The sequence below is a fragment of the Falco cherrug genome, chromosome 12 (genome assembly GCF_023634085.1).
Source record: "Falco cherrug isolate bFalChe1 chromosome 12, bFalChe1.pri, whole genome shotgun sequence".
Classification (NCBI taxonomy): domain Eukaryota; kingdom Metazoa; phylum Chordata; class Aves; order Falconiformes; family Falconidae; genus Falco; species Falco cherrug.
In genome coordinates this window covers 33010763-33030606 of record NC_073708.1, presented here as the reverse complement: position 1 = coordinate 33030606, position 19844 = coordinate 33010763, and the positions used below count along the sequence as shown (strand labels likewise).

At 43.7% G+C, this 19844-nt stretch overlaps 1 protein-coding gene across 7 annotated transcripts in view; it reads right to left on the bottom strand.

Moving 5' to 3' along the window:
* Window positions 1–19844, bottom strand: part of RAVER2 (ribonucleoprotein, PTB binding 2) — a 39293-nt gene that overhangs the window by 16486 nt on the left and 2963 nt on the right. For all 7 annotated transcript variants that reach the window (XM_055724536.1, XM_055724529.1, XM_055724532.1 and 4 more), the window contains exons 2-5: window positions 11987–12053; window positions 5217–5686; window positions 1101–1292; window positions 81–207 (exon numbers count right to left, since the gene is read on the bottom strand). In XM_055724536.1, coding sequence (XP_055580511.1) covers window positions 81–207; window positions 1101–1292; window positions 5217–5686; window positions 11987–12053 — 856 coding nt within the window. The remainder of the gene's footprint in view (window positions 1–80; window positions 208–1100; window positions 1293–5216; window positions 5687–11986; window positions 12054–19844) is intronic.

The following is a 19844-nucleotide window of genomic DNA, read 5'->3' as shown; positions in this document are numbered from 1 at the left end:
TCCTCCTTCACTCATCTGCTGAAAGCCTTGTATCACTAAGAACATGGTTCCTTTTCTTAACTGTTTTTTAAACAACTTACCAGGTTTAACAGCATGTCCACGCAACTGGGGTTGCAGTAGCATTTGCAACATTGCTGGATTGTTAAAACTTTTCATAATCTGCACTGGATTCGGCTCTGGAAGCAAGCCTTTTCTGTTGTTCCTCATCTCCAATTAGAGAGATACAAAAATGTTAGAATCCAGAGAAAACAAGGGATACATTCAAATCCCTCAAACTTGTGTGACAATGACACACAGAACTCATTTTCCACAGAAAAACCAACTCCTTCCCTGTTTCCTGCTCTTTTCCCTGTTCATTTTCCCTCAAATGAGATACCTAACAAACTAGTCCCCCCCAGAACTTCAAGCATATTATTTTTCCTGAGACACATTTATTTTTATCCCATAAGCCAAGACAGAGTTATCAATAAAGTATATGAAAGGCACTGTTAACATGAACACCACACACTGTTTTATAATAGTGCCAGTCATCTCTTTTATGAAGACATGGGCTAGAGCTAACCAAAGTAATGAAACTGTTCTGCTTCTACATTTAAGACAGCATCATGTTAACACTTATCACATCCAATTTTCTAGGAAATAACTTGCTAAGACATGTGGGTGTAAAAATCTCTCTTCTATATTGAGCATGAAATTAAACTATTTCTCTTACCTTGAAATTTACCTCAAAATTGACTAATTCTTGCCTGTTTTAAACCAAGTTTAGCTTGCCAAATGACTCTATTTCCCATTACTTTATTTTTTTTCAACTGGAACAATTTATCTTACAGAAAATTAAATTTACAAAAATCCCAGAGCTATGTAAAGTGTAATTTTGTGATATCCTACAGCTGTATTTTACCCTTCCTCCTTGCAGGATATGGCCATTCTTTGCCTAGGAAAGAGACTTAATTGGGCTGACTAGATTTAAAAAATAATTAAAAAAAAAGCTAATGCTTCCAAAAGCTTGGCTCCTTTTCCTAATGCAAAGCAGCTGAATGCCTCTGACCCAATTCAGGTGTATCAAACTCATTCTGAAAACAGATTTGCAAGTATCTTACCATCCTTTGTGCTGCTATAAGTGCTGCTAACGTGCTTCTGCCTGGTGCTCCTGGAGCACAGTATGACACCTGGATTCTCTTTCCTTTGATAGTCATGCCATCAGTGACTTCATGTACTTTCTCAGCCTGCTCTGCAGTTTCATACTCAACCACAGCAAAGTCACCAATGCAACTGTCTTCATCCTGAGCAAACTGAAACAACATTTCACAGCACACTGAAAAAACATACAGAATTTCAGGAACTGCTTTGCGGCACTCTCACCTATCCATGATAAAACACCTCACAAGCAGCTGACACCCTATGTCAACGCCTACCCAAATCAGTATGTTTCTTTCTCAGATGTACTAGATATAAGTTGAATATCATAACTTCATATGATATTTGGCACACATACTCTTACCAACTTGAAATACCACCTTCATGTCAATCTAATCTCGGAGAACCTGAACTATGAAATGTATTTAACAATTATTTTCAGAATAAAAAAGGAATGAGAAGGAAATTGTACATACAGGTGTATGCCACTATAATCTTTAATTTGCATGAGGATAAGAATTACAAATTCATTATTGTTCAGTTTTTAAGCCTACAATAATAAAGATGTCATTCATCAGACTGTGTGGTAGCTGTTGAAATATATAATGATGCAAATTCCACTGATATATACTGTCTTTTAGGAGAATATGAAGTGTGCGGTTGTATTTAATGCCAAGAGAAGATGCCAGACTGATTAATCAAGCAGACTGGAAACAGGCTTACATGGAAAACAATGCTCTGTTCCTTTGTTTCCGGAGTTTTTATAGCAGAATGAGCAGATTTAAATCAAACAAAAAAAGAGGGCGAGAAGGGAGGGAATAAAGCTTAGGCAAAAATCTCCAGTCCCAAAATGAACAGAAATGATATACTGAAACTAGCTCTCATGTGGAACAGAGGAAATCTCTAGATTTCACTGGATAAAAATAACCTATTCACAACTATTAGGTCCCACAAACTTACATTAAAAATTGCAATAGAAATCTCAAAGATTTTGAAGAAAAAGAAGGTGGTCAGATCTTTAATGCCACTGTTAAAAGACTGGCCTCTGGGAAGAGCTCTGAAGAACACACATATTTTGATATATAAATACACACACACATATATATATATATGCTATGTATATATATGTGTGTGTGTGTGTGCCTATGGGAGAAACACTGTATTTTATTTTGACATCAGTTTAGCTGTACTGGTAAAGACCTGAAGTACTTGTGAAAAGAATGGTTTGCAGCTATGGCACATATTGCAGTTTCATGCACAGTTAAAAACTCCCTTTACATGGGGAAAGTACAGCTGCCAGTGTTCTCACAAACAGATCAGTATTTTTAAACTTCCCAAGTAAACAGGTACAGAAGAAAAGCCCTCTGTTCCTATCTAGGTAACAGTGGAGACTTCCTTGTGACAATTTAAAGTTGACATAAGAAACGAATGAGCTTTTCTGGTTCGTTTTATTAAGCAAAGGATGAAATATATTCCTATAAGTCCTAGGAAAAGTCATTTTTCTAAGACCCATGTATAAGTATTTGGCTTCAGCTTTTCCTGACACAACATTTCTATTGTAAATAGAGGAGACATCAAAATGGTTAAAAAAAAATGGTACCTTTGGAATAAAATGAAATAAACCAGAGTTTATTTAATGAGTTAATCTAAGATAAAAGATCATATTTACATGATGAAATACTGTGTCAGAGTTACCAGCAGAACTAGGCCATGAAAGCAGCACTGAACAGCTACATTAAAAGGAGCCACGCCAGGAGACGCGCAGAATAGTTTAAAGTGACCCTACCAGGGGGACAATCTAAATGCAGGAGTGGTGTGAAGGCTGGACTGGCCAAGACCAGGAAAAGGAAGGAAGACAGTGGCAGTAGTCACCAAGATGTAAAATAACAAGAGTGAATGAATGTTTTAGTGGTTTTTCTAAAACATGTTCACTCTTCCAGAAGTTTTCCAGACAAAGGCACTTCTCCTAGTTGTTCTCTATTGAAATTCCCTCCACACCGATGTTTCTGCTACCCTGTCCTCTCCTTGTTTCCTCTTATGTCTCTGCCCATCATTTCACACCTCCTTGCTTTTTTCCACACTTTCTGGGGTCTTCTTCCTCCTCCTTTCTTTGTACTTAATTTTTAGGTCACCTCTCTCATAAAACCATAATTAATTAGCACTATTGTGATGAGAATTCATCCACCACCTTCCCTTTTTCATCTACCAAATTTGAACTACTTGTTTACCTACCTCCACCCTCATATCTTCCCTCTCTGGAGGGCTCTGCTTCCCCCGTTAGCTCATGAGGTTCACCTCTATCACTACGTCTGCAAACTAGCACCTCTGCTGCCTCTCCCCGCCACCTCTCGAGGCAGAGCCTCCCTTACCAGTCAGCACCTGCTGGATGCCCAGTGGAAACAAGGCGTGACTGAGAACAAATCACACGTTTATTCTCTGAGAATCACCGAGAATGAACTGTAAGTTACAATAAGTAAACCTATTTTTCTTCTATTATCATACTTCTATGGTCTACCTAATTAGTCTGTTACACAGTGTGCTTATTCAAGTGATAGGTAATATAAGAATGTGTCAAGAATGTTTTCTTGGATATATTTTTGTCTGGGTGCCTATTTCCCAATTCAAAATCATACTGTCTGATTCCTGTATTTTACAGAAATGTATTTAGTGCCATTTACTGATATAATACATACACAGATGCTCCTCACTTACACCAGGTGTGACCCATGTATCATTATGATTTAAGAAGGAAGGTAAAGCTCATTCTTAAGTGCCTCTAACTGCACTGTAGAATACTGTTAGTGAAAACCATCTTTATCAAAGCTTGTTACTCTTTGAACTTCAGAATTTTTGAAGGATGTTGAAAAATTGCTGGGGGAGCCGATAACAGCCTCCAGATTATCTGACAGCTGGAAAAAAACCCTGAAGTAAAAGACTTTAAAAGATCAATCTGTTTAGCTAATTAAATAAAGACTGAACAAGTGACTTGATTAAAGCACTTAATACCTTCTTACAGGAAGAAAATGGTAGGGAGCAAAGGCTCCTCTATTTAGTCATCAGTGAGGTAAAGCTGAAGGCAGATACATTCAACTGAGAAAGACAGAACTGCAAAATAACAAAGGAAGGGCAGTTTCTGTAAAGAGTTTCTTCCAATTTATGCATCTCCTAGTGTATTTGGATCAGGGAAGTACAAGGATGTACTTTAACTAACTACAAATCACTGGGGCTTGAAAAGAGCACTAGCGAAATTGTGATGGCCTGCAGGTGGTCAGACTAGACAGCCTGATGGACCTTCTGGTCTTAAGATACTGGGGATCTCTGGTTACTTATCCCTGAAGCTAATCCCTGAGCAGCCTTCCAAGACACTTAAGAAGAAAAGCCCAACTAACTCAAATCATACCCAACTATGTGACTATGTAGAAAGCTTTCTTTCTACTGTCTGTTTATGCTATGTTGTTCTGCATCACTTCTACAAGCAACATTTTAATCATGGTCTAGTATCTCACAAGCCATGAAGATGAGTAGGAAACCTTTATACTTGCAGAGACTTCTGCACCTGCAAGCTTTCCAAAAGGCTTGTATCACTGTCAAGCCCAGCAACTATGAGATCCCAAGCCTACATCTTCTTCAGTCAGGGAAAAAAACACATTAGATACTTGCAGAGATTTCCTAAATATATTAATTATATATTCTCCTTCATCTAAACTGTTGCACTTGTGGTATTCATATACTATACCTTTCCTTACTGAGCAATAAAACCATGAGCAACATTTACTTTATAAGTTCTCTAAAGTATTTCTAAAATTAGTTTCAATAAAATACATGAGGAGGGGATGTCTTACAAACATCTTATTGGTGCTTCATGGGTGTGGTGTCCTGCAGAATTCCCAGGTAACATAGACCAATCACTGCAAATCCGTATCAATAAATTATTTGTACCACATCATGTATCACAATGCAGATGCATAATCATTTACTACTTAACGTAAAAATAAAAGTATAAACAAGCAGTGAACCATGCAAATACAGAGCTACTTAAATCAGACCTTGATCTTACAGAAGATACAAATTCAACATACCTGACAGAACACAGGTTTATACTTCAGTGAGAAAGCTTGGATCAGTTCTTTTGAATCAGCATAGTCTTTTTGAAATTTATCTACACAAAGGCACTTAGAGTGAATAAGATTTGTGGTCAGCAGGTTCACATCCATCCACTGTGCAAAGAGAGTGCTCTCATCTAACTGTTTCCCCAGAAGTTCCAGTCTTGCCTTTGCAGCAGAGTCCTTCTTCATATATTCCACAAAGCCATAACCCTTTGAATGGCCAGTAACTTCGTTATAGACCAGAAAACACCTCTCGACATTCCCATACGCACGAACAAGTTCTTCAAACTCTTCCAACGTAAATGAAATGGGCAAATTAGTAATGCACAGCAAAGCATCTGTTGGTTGCAGCTGCACGGATATTTCTTTTCCCCGGAGAGAATACTGGTGAAATTTCTGAATTGCATTTTGAGCTTGCTCTCCATTTAACAGAGTAACGAACGCTGTAAGAGACCAAAACAAGTTGTATCACCTACCACAGCTCCTCTCCAGCTACAGAGGTAATTACTATACCTCTCCCTCCCCCTAAAACCCACCAATGTAAGTCACAGGAAGAATAAGACTTTGCGATGTACCCTGAAGATGCAATGGATAGATGGATATGCTGTAATACATATTTTACAATCTAGCATTATCAACTGGACGTCATGAGTAATTAACTCCAAAAGTGATTACAGAAACACAGATACATACAACCTAACTACCTGTAATACAACAAAAAAAACTGTATTTGGGAAACAAAAAGAAACTAAATTTTCTACTGAAGTCAACACATTCCTGATTATACTGATTATCTTTGACAACAGCATCAATAAATTCTCACTTCAGGGTTCCTGGACCTTTTTTGGGTTTTCAGTCCATAATGCATTTCACACAATCAGAGGCATACCCTGGATGCGGTCGGCAGGCACCTCTAGAGGTCATCTTGAATAACCTCCTCCTCAAGCAGGGCTACCCAGAGCCGGCTGCACAGGACATCATCCAGGTGGGATCTTAATATCTCAAAGGATGGAGACTCCACCCTCTCTGAAACCTGTAACAGTTCTTGCTGACCCTGTCGTGGTTTAACCCTGCTCGTAATTAAGTACCACACAGCCGCCCCCTCACTCCCCACTCACCCAGAAGGATGGGGAGGAGAATTGGAATGTAAAACTCGAGGGTTGTGATAAGAACAACTTAATAATGAAAACAGAATAAAAATTAAGAGAACAATAACAATAATAATAATAATGATGATGACAATATCACTTATAATGAAAAGGGGGCTGGGGGAGTGCAGGTAAGAATAAAATCCAAAGACAAAAAAAGAAGGAAAACAAGTGATGCAAAATACAGATGCTCACCACCTGCTGACTGATGTTCAGCCAGTCCCCAAGCAAAAAATGGCAGGTCCCAGCCAACCCTGGTCCTGGTTTCAGCTGGGATGGAGTTAGTTTTCTTCTTAGCAGCTGGTGCAGTGCTGTGTTTCGGATTTGGTGTGAGAACAATGTTGATAGCACACTGATATTTTCAGTTGTTGCTGGGTAAAGTTTATACTAAGTTAAGGACTTTTTGGTTTCTTGGGCCCAGCCAGCAAGACGGCTGGAGTGGCACGGGAAACTGGGAGGGGACACAGCCAGGACAGCTGGCCCAGACTAGCCAAAGGGGTATTCCATACCGTATGACATCACGCCGAGTATATAAACTCTGGGGGAAGGAGGAGGAAGGGGGGAACATTTGGCATTATAGTGTTTGTCTTCCCGAGTACCTGTTAGGAGTGATGGAGCCCGGCTTTCCTGGGGATGGCTAAACACCTACCTGCCCATGGGAAGTGGTGAATGAATTCCTTGCTTTGCTTATGCGTGTGGCTTTTGCTTTACCTATTAAAACTGTTCTTATCTCAACCTTTGAGTTTTACATTCCTTTCTGACTCTCACCCCCGATCCCTCTGGGTGAGGGGGAGCAAGCAAGCGGCTGCGTGGTGCTTGGTTGCCGGCCGGGGTTAAACCACAACACACCCCCAAGTTTATGTACCAAGCAGGACTTCCCATGATATGGAACCTCCCTTTGGCTAGTTTGGGCCAGCTGTCCTGGCTGTGTCCCCCTCCCAATATTTTCTGCCCCTCCAGCCCTCCTGCTGGCAAGGCTTGAGAAACTGAAAAGTCCTTGACTTAGTATAAACGTTACCCAGCAACAACTAAAAACAGCAGTGCGCTATCAACATTGTTCTCGCCAGAGCCACACCACAGCACCGCATTAGCTACCAAGAAGGAAATTAACTTTATCCCAGCTGAAACCAGGACACCCTCACAGTGAAAAAGTGTTTCCTGGTGTTCAGAGGGAAACTCCTGTGGTTCAGCTGGCACCTGTTGCCTCATACCCTGTGAACTAAAGAGGATGCAACAGTCTGTAGCGAACCACACAGGTCCGTGTGTTTTCTTCCAGCGCCCAACTGAAGGGCAAGGCACAGGGCAGTGCCAGGCAAACACGCTGGCTCATTTCAGGGACCGACAGACAACTGTCTTGCACTTCACACAACACTGCCAGCCACTCCTGGATGGACGGCTGGGCAGCGGGACACGTCTTCAACGCCAAAGTTGTGAAAGATCACCTTCCAGAAAACTCCACAAACTTCTTTCTTCCAGAATAGCCTTCAAACCCACAAATCTCAGCAAGTACCACCCAAACTCTTCAACAGAGAGCAGAGCGTAGGACGTGCTGCTTTTAACTCTCTTTTAACCTTTGCTGAGCTGCTGTTCTTCACATCCTACAGCTAATTTATTTGCTTCCCCAGCACTACCAACTCTCGTTTTCCATTTCATTTTTATTCTTTGTTTAGTTGTGTCTTCTCATTTGACCACTGGAAAAGCGGGATCACATGGATGCAGCACCAACTCCAGGCACCAGCCTTGGTGATGTCACAGACACATCACAGTGGGGACTGCTCGTGGTTGGCCACCTCACCAAGGGGTCGGTGACACGGCTGCCCCACCTCAGGGCTGTGCTGGCTCAGACCGCCAGACAAGGCAGGTGAGCAACAGCTGCGAGGAGCAGGCACCGAGGGGAGGGCAAGGGGGCTGGGGCTGACCACAGGAATGGAGCGTGACTTCTCTTTTTTTCTCCTGGGAATTACAGCCAGACTCTTGGAAAAGGACACAACAAGAGCACGGCTCCTGTCCCTTCTCAGCTCATCACTCGGCGTGAGAGTTCTCAGCGTTCTACAGGACAGATAAGACAGTCCTGGCTTCTACCCCATCCTGGTTTTTGTGGGAGCCTCCCGACACCATAGGCAAAGGTAGCTTCACAACCCTCTCCCCCGCGTAGCCCAGGACTGGCCACCAGCCCTGGGGATGTCCCGTCCCCTCCATGCCACAGCAGGCAGAACAGCAGCAATGGCCCATGTCATGGTGGCTAAGGGACAGCCTTGGTCCAGGGCAGGTGCTGCCTGGCTGTCTGGGATTCATATGATAGACAGCCTTGGCACAAGGCTGGCCCGGTTCCAGGCAGGGAAGCGAGGGCTGCTCATGGTGATAGAGAGTGGCTGCCGAGGTCCTTGCTTCTCCTGTCCTTGACAGCCACACCCTGGACATGAGCACAAACACACAATAGCACATTCCTGTGGTCTCCCACCTTCTCACTCAGGGAGAGAGCTCTCAACACTGCAAAGGACAGATAAGACAGCCCTGCCCCTCTACACCATCCCGGACTTGCAGAGAGCCCCCCAAAAACATGGGCAAAGGTTGCTCCACAAAATTCTCCCCTAGGGAGCTGAGGGCTGGGACACAAGGCCCTGGCCCAGGACTGGTGGTGTCAGGGTGATGTCACAGGGGGCCAACTGCTTATGCTGGTCAACCGACAGTTGTGCCACCCCCCTTATCTCTACCCCATCCAGGTACCACAGGAAGATCAAAGGTGCCCACTACCATGGATAAAGGCAGCATCAGAAGACCCACCTTATACGTACCCCGTCATCATCCAGCAGCCACCAAGAAGGTGCCCACAGCCATGGGCAAAAATAGGGCTACAGCACCCACCCTGCCTGTATGCCCCCCTGCTCCCACGGGCAGCTCAAAGGCACCTGCAGCCGGGGACAAAGGGACCTCCGCAGCAGCCAGCACCTCTCTACCATGTCCGGGTCCCACAGGAAAACAGAACCAACATGCAGCCGTGGAGAAGCGGACCCCTGCAACACGCACGCTGTCTGCACCGTGTCTTCGTCCCACAGCCAACAAGAAGGTGCCCGCAGCCATGGGCAAAACAAGGGCTACAGCACCCACCCTGCCTGTATGCCCCCCTGCTCCCACGGGCAGCTCAAAGGCACCCGCAGCCGGGGACAAAGGGACCTCCGCAGCAGCCAGCACCTCTCTACCATGTCCGGGTCCCACAGGAAAACAGAACCAACATGCAGCCGTGGAGAAGCGGACCCCTGCAACACGCACGCTGTCTGCACCGTGTCTTCGTCCCACAGCCAACAAGAAGGTGCCCGCAGCCATGGGCAAAACGAGGGCTACAGCACCCACCCTGCCTGTATGCCCCCCTGCTCCCACGGGCAGCTCAAAGGCACCCGCAGCCGGGGACAAAGGGACCTCCGCAGCAGCCAGCACCTCTCTACCATGTCCGGGTCCCACAGGAAAACAGAACCAACATGCAGCCGTGGAGAAGCGGACCCCTGCAACACGCACGCTGTCTGCACCGCGTCTTCATCCCACAGCCAACAAGAAGGTGCCCGCAGCCATGGGCAAAACGAGGGCTACAGCACCCACCCTGCCTGTATGCCCCCCTGCTCCCATGGGCAGCTCAAAGGCACCTGCAGCCGGGGACAAAGGGACCTCCGCAGCAGCCAGCACCTCTCTACCATGTCCGGGTCCCACAGGAAAACAGAACCAATATGCAGCCGTGGAGAAGCGGACCCCTGCAACACGCACGCTGTCTGCACCGTGTCTTCGTCCCACAGCCAACAAGAAGGTGCCCGCAGCCATGGGCAAAACGAGGGCTACAGCACCCACCCTGCCTGTATGCCCCCCTGCTCCCACGGGCAGCTCAAAGGCACCCGCAGCCGGGGACAAAGGGACCTCCGCAGCAGCCAGCACCTCTCTACCATGTCCGGGTCCCACAGGAAAACAGAACCAACATGCAGCCGTGGAGAAGCGGACCCCTGCAACACGCACGCTGTCTGCACCGTGTCTTCGTCCCACAGCCAACAAGAAGGTGCCCGCAGCCATGGGCAAAACGAGGGCTACAGCACCCACCCTGCCTGTATGCCCCCCTGCTCCCATGGGCAGCTCAAAAGTGCCCACACCTACGGACAATGGGAGCACCACAAAACCTGCTGCATCTGTACCCTGTCATCCTACAGACAGCCAGAAATTGCCCACGGCCATGGGCAAAGGCAGAGCTCGAGCACCCACTGTATCCTCACCACATACAGCTCCCACAGGCAGCTCAAAGGGGCCCGCAGCCGAGGACAAAGGGAGAGCTGCAAAACCCAGTGTTTCTCTACTCCATCCAGCTCCCACAGGCAGCTCGAAAAGTGGCTGCAGCCATGGACAACGGGACCACCAAAACAACCATGGTATTTGTACCCCGCTCTCATCCAACAGCCAACAGGGAGGTGCCCACAGCCATGGGCAAAGAGGGCGCCGCACCACCTACCCGACTGACACCCTTTCCAGTTCCCACAGGCAGCTCAAAGGTGCCTGCAGGACTGGACATCGGAGCTGTGCAGCACCCACCATGCCTCTCTACCATGTCATGGTCCCACAAGCAGCTGGAAGGAACACGATGCCACAGACAAGGGGACCTCTGCAACAGCCACGGTAGCTGTACCCTGTCATCATCCAACAGGCAGCAAGAAGTATACGCAAGAGCAAATGTAGTTCTAGCTTTAATCATTCTTCTCTTATTCCTTCCAAGTATTTTCAGATACTTGTCTTTATACTGAACAGAGGCATTCATTCTCAGTGTTCAGCAGTACCTCATAGACAAGCTGGCCTTATTCCAACTTCAATACATTTTTAAGATAATTGGACAGTAAAGTACAAAGTTTTGCTCCTTAAGAGGCAGGTGCCAAGAAACACCATTATCTTCACGGAATCCTGACAGAATTCTGTTACATACACCGCTTTAGTATTTTTCCTGAAAACCAAGGTTGCCTGAGGAGATGGTCCAGGCTGCAGGACCTATGGCAATTTGGAAGGACAGCAACACACAGAGAATTATTTGTCCATTTCTGTACCTCACAAGCACTAGGAATTCGTCAATTCCCTATTTAGGGAATTAAGTTGTAAATGAACTTGAGTGGACCAAAGTAATTCAGGACATTTCCTTCAAAGACTTAAGTATTCCTTTAATAAACCGCTACTGGCTTCATTACCCAACACAAATACATCTGGAGCTAGGTTCATCTTCCTCCAATCCTGTCATAGGCACATGTTGTTTGTCCTAAGAGACGTCTCAGGACTAGTTTTTCAAAGGGAATCAGACAGTTGAGGTTAGCTTTGTCCCAGAGAGTCGCTCCCTAAGGGAACACATGAGAGAGATACCATAGTGGGATGACCTACTGCTGGCTGGTATCAGTAAGGCTTCCAACTTTCCATTGGCTTCAGTAGAAGGTGACAATCTATGCAGCTAAAAAACATCCCAGAGGGACAGTCAAGCTGTATGACAGCAGAGAATTTGATGACTTCACACACTGCAGATGATCTTCCTCACTAGTTTCACCACACAACTGAAATGGTTGACACTGGCAGATTTGAAGTTCTTACCTGTTCTTTTATTTCTGTCCACATAACAGTACTTGATTTCATAATCTTTAAATAAGTCATGGATTTCCTAAAAGAGAAAGAAACGTCAGATGAGTAATTCACCAGAGCAAATAAGGCCAGAAATTAATAAAAAAAAAAAAAAAAAGCAAAACACAACCAAGAATGTTTCAAATAAACAGAAAATTTGACCATAGAAACACTATCAAATATTTGTTTTTAAAAGAGTCGGTTACAATACTGCAGCAATGTTTTTATCTCATGTAAAAAATAGGCTTACTGGATTTGATTATTTTACTTCTCATTATATAAAGTCACGTAAGCACAACAGGGTGTCCTGTTGACTGTCTTTTGACAAAGATGAGTAACATCACAGTTCATAAAGTAGCAAAACCCCTACAATTTCTCCAAAGGACTGCCAACATATTTAAAATAACATACAGACAAGAAGTACTGGCAACATCACATCATGCAGTTTACTGAGGGCAATGCTGTCATAAAACACAACAGTTGCTTTAGTTGCCTGTAAATGCTTTAAAATATTCTCAGTCTTTTAATAATGAATATTCTGTCAACCAGAAGATAATCGTGCACAGAACACCCCCTGGAAAGTATCCTCTATCAACTATGCACAGACGGTCAACGAAGAATCAATCCCAAGCATTACTTACTCGCGCTAATTCACAGGGAGACAGCAGGGGTGTGGGAGGGGTGGGGTAGGAGCAAGCCTAAGAGGTTTGTACCCATTTGCTATAGCTATTCCCAGTAAGAGCAAGGTGTATGCACATGCCCCACAAAACCATGAACGATTATCAGTTCAGTGGTGAGAATACAAAGATGAACTTTAATCATCCCCAAGAGGAAACCATGAGTAGCAACCTGTGTACATGTATTCTTTCAGTTGGATCAATCTCATACACAACAGCAAAAGACCATTTGAATAAGCAAAATAATCAACCAGCTTTCTCTGAAAGTTTAATTGCAGACAATTGCCAGTAGCCCAGCCTACTTGCCACTTTGTTAATTCGATATATATAGTCTAAAGGTTAATTGGGTTCTCTGTGACTGGTATCAGGTGTATACCTTTTAGTCAAGTGAGCACCAATCTCTAGTTCCACTAGTTAACAGCTGTCAAATACTACATTAATAAAATATGGCAGCGTTTCTCAAGCTACCAGACATCCTCTATCAGATGTGATAAGGATGTGGTTTCTAAAAAGCTAAATATGCCAGGCACAATTCAAAGATTCGAGCCAGGTAGGCGACTGGACATCTCTTTGACATAAATTAGATGGTAGTTTCTTGTCAGTCATGAGAGACCGGGAAGACACCTTCTGCACAGTTTTGTACAGCTCAGCTGTATTGTGCCACTGAAAACTCCAAAGAAGTTATTTCTGTCCCACTTAGAAAAAGAGGGATATATTTACCTTTTTTATTTCTTGCATGATTTTACAAGAAAAACACTGGAAATTTTATATGATCACTAAGTAGCAGGCAATACTATTTCAAACTGCTCTGAACACTCTTTTGAAAGTCATCTGTGAATCACATGATTTCACATGATTTCCCATTAACTGTTTGAAACTTTAATTGAAAGAGAAAATAGATAGTACTGAGCATATTTTTGTGAGGTAATTATAAGGTCTCATGTGAAAAATGATGAGGACATAAGAAAGATTTAAAATGAAAACCTAAATTAAGTAATTTTAGTAAAGATTTTAACACCAGCTTCCACAGGTTGTTGCAAACACTGCCAAGTTTTTGTGCAACAGGATCTTGCTGGAAGGTGCTTATTCTTGTGCTCCCATGGTCCCTGTGGCAGGGCCGAGACCTTACCTGCAGAGCTGGGTTTGTGTAGTATTGCAGTGAAAGCATTTGTCACGTAAAGACCATTCTGGATAATTTACAAAAATAAAACACACCATGACGACCCTTAAGCAAATGTATACTCCTTCAAACTAAACAGATAAGTAAATATGCGCGTACATTAGACTAAGACTCTTCATAGTATTTTCAGAATTACTAAGACAGCTTTTGAACTCAGGCACTTCTCCAAACTTTACCTTCAACATCTTGCAACACTTGGTTGTTAGAAAAGAACCAACACTATTACCATTTTAATGTTGTTAACAGTTTCTGTTCCCCACAGCTCAGAGCAGAACCGTCAGGGAAAGCAATAAGAACACTTTTATCTGCTCCTCCTAACCAGGTTCGGCTGCGCACCACCAAACATCGTGCACCACCAGCACTGAACGCAAACACAGTTGGTCCCTTTGGTGTAAGCAGTTAGCCGGTACTTGGGCCAGGAAGGAGTGTTTACTCTAGGAAGAGAAATGGGTCATCCAAGTCAGGTATATTCTCTGGTGCGAACCTATCAACTTGCAAGGAATGTAAGCAGAGGGCTGTTTCCCTGAGCACAGCAGAAACAGCCAGCCACAGGTCGTTCCCGGTTCCTGACCTTCCAATTGCCTGCCCCCCCCCCAGCCCAGCCATGCCAGCCCTCTCCTCACATCAGGGCCTACCGCCACCACCACACGCACCCACAGAGAAGCCGTTAGCCCCTACCCACACTCTGTGGCAGGAAAACCTTTTGCCCTCCCCAGGTTAGCCTTACCATGGCATCACCTTGTGCTGGGCAGCCATGCAAGAACGGCAAAGCAAGAGCTCACCATTTCTTATCCCATGAGGTTTAGCAATGCGGTAGTACTAAACCCAGCGATGGCACCACACACAAGCACTGGTTGCCATCCCCAGTGCCACCACTTTGCCCATGCTCACAATATTCACATTCAAACCATCTGTTGACCAAGCCTGGCCACTGTTAGCATTTTTTCCACATAACGTTCATGAAGTTGCTTCTCCTAAAGGATTGTTTTCCTCTTTTATAATAGAATGAATCTATTAGTCTAAAAACAAGTGACCAACAATCACCACAATAATCACGATTTAACTGCATCATACAAAGTCTAAACATAATGGCAACATCCACTAACGTGCTGGAGGTCTAGATGGCATGAGTGTCACACTGAACATCAGGCTAGATGATAGTATTTCGACAACAAAAGTTTTGAGCAGTTATAAAGCTATCTGGCAGACACAGAGCAGTCACAGATCCCATAAAGTTTCTAACACAACCACTGTTTATAGTGGGGTCTGTCTTGGCCCTTAATTATTGCACTCCTAGGATCAACTCAGAGCCGGCTCCTGAATCAGACCTAAAACTAGCACCAACTCTCGGGCACCGACGTGCGTTTGCACCCCAGCAAAACAGAGCAGAGCCCATGCCAGGCAGCTCCTGGGGATGTGTCCCTGGACAGAGCAAGGATGATATGTACTGCAGAAAGGGAGAGGAGGAGAGAAAAACAGAGAAGAGAGCTTGCTCAGAGTAACAGCAGTTGCATAAACATGCAGGCCATACCAGCGGCTGTAACTAAACATCTTGGAACAGGAAATGTACAGCCCCTTAAACTTTCAGAGTTCTTAAAAGCAGGCTTCAAAGCTAGTTAATCTTAGCATCAGTAAAAATTAAAATCCTAACCAGAAAACAGTCAGTTCACCCTTGAAAATTTGCAGAAAAACCAAAACCAAATGCATTAAAAGGAGTTTAAGAGAAACCACTAATGAATACAGGCTAAATATACCTTAAAAATGCATTATTTACTACTGTAAGAAACATGGTCTTGAAAGACTTCAGTTCTTGTCCTGTCCTGTCTTGTCTTGGGTAGAAAAACTGGCAACATGATATTCTACCACATACGATCAATATGAAATCTGCATCTCTCAAATGGAAAGAATGCTTTCCTCAGAGAGGATCCGTCTTGATGCTTTATTACCTACACCGTTTAAAACGCAAACAAGGAAGGGAGCTACTAACAGGCACATTTGCCCTATTTAGCAAATTAGTAAAGCTCAGATTTTACTTCCAATAAAATCAGCTTTTCATACCCAGGATCTCACAGTGCAAGAATATGCAAGAAATACTCAGCCACCACCTGGAACAGTATACTACACGTGTAACACCTCCAGCACCCTAAACCCAAGCGTTTTTCTCTCTCTAGATGTAACACTGATTTGTGTTGTTCTGGCAACAAAAATATTTAACAATTATAACAGTGCCTGGCCAGATTTCTACAGTAAGCTTTAGTGGTGGTTCCAATATAAACACTGTACAAGCCCGGTCTATAACTTGGCTCTCAGTCAGTAGCTGAAGGCCTCAACTTGACACACATATTCTTGAAATGGGAATCAATTATGTCTTAAGCAGCTGAGCTAAGTAACATGTTTGGCTAACCAAGAAGTTTTAAATCATCTCGTAACTAAAAAAGACTTTGTTTTCATTTGTAGAGACAGAGCAGGAAAGAGGAGGAGTTCCTGAGAAAAAGAGAGCAAGAAAGAGGAGGAAAAAAGGAGGGAGGGCGGGAGGGAGGCAAAAAAGTAGTCTGCTATGGGGAAAGAAAAAAGGGGGGGGGGGAGGTAGTAAGAAAGAGAACATTAGCACAGTTTAAAATTATAATCTTTTACTGAGGGAAAATCCTGGAGCCTCTGTTGGACAATGAGAAGTGGAGGACACAGCGCCAATGACAGGGCTAGATACCAAAGCACAAGGTGTGATGCACAGTGCAATTCTAAACACCTCCTGTCTGCTAATGACCACAGAGGTAGGAGGTCCTCAAATTTTCACCAACAGCGCATCGACTGCAGATAAATCTTCCCTTGCTTCTAAAGAGCAAAATCTCAGACAAAGATTGGGCTCACCATACTGTATAGTATGTTCTCTCCTCTGACATGTTCAGGGTTTTTTTCAATGTTGCATTAAAGAAAGTTCTTAGATGAGCAACAGCTGTAGGATCAGGTCTAAGATGTTTAGCAGATGTTTACCTGCCCAGGACTCCAGGAACAGTGAGCCCTGAGATGTGCCCTAAAGCTGTTTGCTCAGCACATTCCCTCTTCACTTCCACGAACAGTCACAAACTATGAAAGTTGCAACAAAATCATGCCTGTAATTTTAGGCCACAAACTGCTTCTGGTGCAAACCTTTTTGTTTGAGAACTGACTCCCACTTTTGTAAGATCATACCCTCCAAAGATCTTTATTAAAGGAATGTAAGAAAACGTTAAGAGAGAAGAACAACAGTTTCTCAGTAAACTTATGACGGACATGGAAGGAAAAACATATTTCTCTGATCTTCCAGAGACATATTAGTGTGTTGATAAGAGGAACACTATGAGACTGCAAATTAATTTCATCATCCTGGGTATTCTGGGTGGTATGCAAGCTAAATGAAAGATGAAAAAGACATAGAAGAGGTAACACGAGAGAGCAAGAACACAAAGCAAAAGAAAAGCAAGAAAGAAAATAAAAAAAAACCCCACGTACATCCTAAGGCATGGAAGCTACTCACTATCCAACAAGTATGCCTTTCATGTTCAGTCAGCGTGACAGGGGACTAACTAAAACACAAAGGCCCCTTCTACTTAAACGTCAGGCATACAACAGCCTGGGAGAGAGTACTTCCTCAAATCATCGCAGCTCATTAAAGGCTTTCGATCAAAAAGGAACAAGGAAAAATTGGGGCTAATCCAGCAAGAAAGAAGGGAAGGAAAAAAAACCCAAACCCAACCAACCACTCCACCAGAAACAGCATCACGCTAAGCAGTGATTTGTCTTTTGATCAGGAACAGACACCAGTGAAAAAAACTGGGTAGGCACATCAGGTCCCAAAACACAAGATAAATCCCCATCCTGGGTGGACTGCACCAGTTCCTTATCAACACCTAAAAATATTTCATCTTTCTTTAGACTCCATCATACCAAAGAAGAACTACAGGGTATTAAAATAATTAATCAGCCCTACTTTACTTCATGTCCTACATCAAAGTAGAACATTCCCTCTACAACATTTATTTTCTAGCCTCGGGCGTTAAAGAAGAAAAGCAGGAATGTGAACGTAATATGGTGGCATTTGAAAATAATAAAGCACAGGAAAAAACTGCTTGGAAGCAAGTGCATCTCTCACAGAAACTCACGCCTTAACTGCAAAGGAGGGAATCAAAAAGTGAATAGCCCTTGCTGGTCAGCTAAGCTTCGCAGTGAAGAGTGGAGATTTTGCTACACATCTCAGTAAAGATTAGCAGGAAAGATAACCCAAGGTCTGTTCTTCCCAACAGCAACTCCATGGGATACAAACTGGTATGCCAGGGTACCAGACTGCTGGCTACGTCACAGTAATGAGCCACTGCTCCTATGGAAGTTAATCAGACATAAATAAGGAACCCCTAGGAGTGAAAAAACAGGGCCTTGGGGGAAATCAAAACCACTTCTTGTGATCCACTGAGGTAATTACACAAACCAAAACAAGCAGAAGCTGACTTGCTAAACAGGAAGTTTTATTTTGCTGGAGCTGAAGCAAGGTACAACTTCAGTTACATTCTGGTCATCCTGAAGTCCTTAGCATCTCTTTACCAGTAAAGAAGAGAAGTTACCATCATTTCCCTCCCTCTCTCTGCCCAGAGCTGTCCTTTTGCCTCCCAGAGCATTCAGAGCAGTTTCAGGGTAATTCCAAGGTCCTTCAATTTGTGATGCATGCCTTTCAACACTGCACTTTCAACATCATATGTGATTGTGTTCCTTGCTGTTGAAATGGATTAATTGATTCATCAGCAATGACAGTTCAGGGAGATGCACACACAAGGCAATCGCAAGAGATGTCCAACCAAGAGACTGACAATTCATTGCCGAGCGCTGACCAGAATAAAACGAACAACTACAACCGAGCTTAGCTTTAAGTCTCTTTGCAAAGATTCTCAATACAAACATCAGCCTTGCCACAACACTGCAGCAGAGGATATTAATCTAACAAGAACAGACCCGCTATCTGTTACTTTCAAAAAGACAGACACCAGTGGGACAACCTCGCCTGTCTTACTGCAAAACATCACATTATCAGTGCCCTCCCAGGATTCCTTGAATCCTTCTAATGGCCCTACACACTAACGAAGGCATAAAATTATTACTCTGGTAAGAGCAAATGACAGTTCCCCACTCTTGCAATAAGAATTGCAAGTGAGAGGAGTATGTCCGTTTCTAGGTCATTATCACACCACAGCACAGTTCAGGTACTGTGCTGGAGGAATCCGACAAGGATGAATATAGGGACCTAACTGGCAACTCTGGAAGACTTCACCATGACAGGACAGTACAAAGTCAACTGACTTGCCAACTAAACAGAAAACGGGCAATTTGCCTTCAAGAACAGCGAAGGTGCAATATAAAAATGTTTACTGCAGATCTGTCACCAAAAAAATCCTTTCTCCATCGCTGCAGTGAGAGAACTGCTTGAAGAAATACTAATCCTGCAAGTATGTATTTGCAGAAAGAATCTTTGTGATGTAATTTTGACTTAATTTGTTCCCCTTCGGATTTCCTTCATATTGAGACTCAATGAGAAAAAGCTTGTCAATGCTGACTTTCTTGGGTGCTACAGACTGCACAGTGCTTTTTATTCCGACCGTCCTTCCTCTTGAAAGCAGGCTCTGGATTTCCTCAGGAACACCGATGTTGCCAAATGCGTTTAGAGAGAACGCCACTTGCCAAGATTCAAATGTGGGCAACCTCTGACCCTTAACAATACCCACCCAGCACCTAAAGTGCTGAACACTTCGGACACTTAAAGATCCCTGTTTGGTTTCTAAGACTACAAACCTCTGGTAACGTTTCATGGCTAAGGCACATCTCTTCTATGGCCTTAATTTATTATTATTTTTTTTTAACTTCAGTTTCACACAGGTGGAACTCCAAAGGTAACAGAAGATTACAATAATAAAGAAAACAACCTGTTAATATGTAGCTACAACTGGCAGAG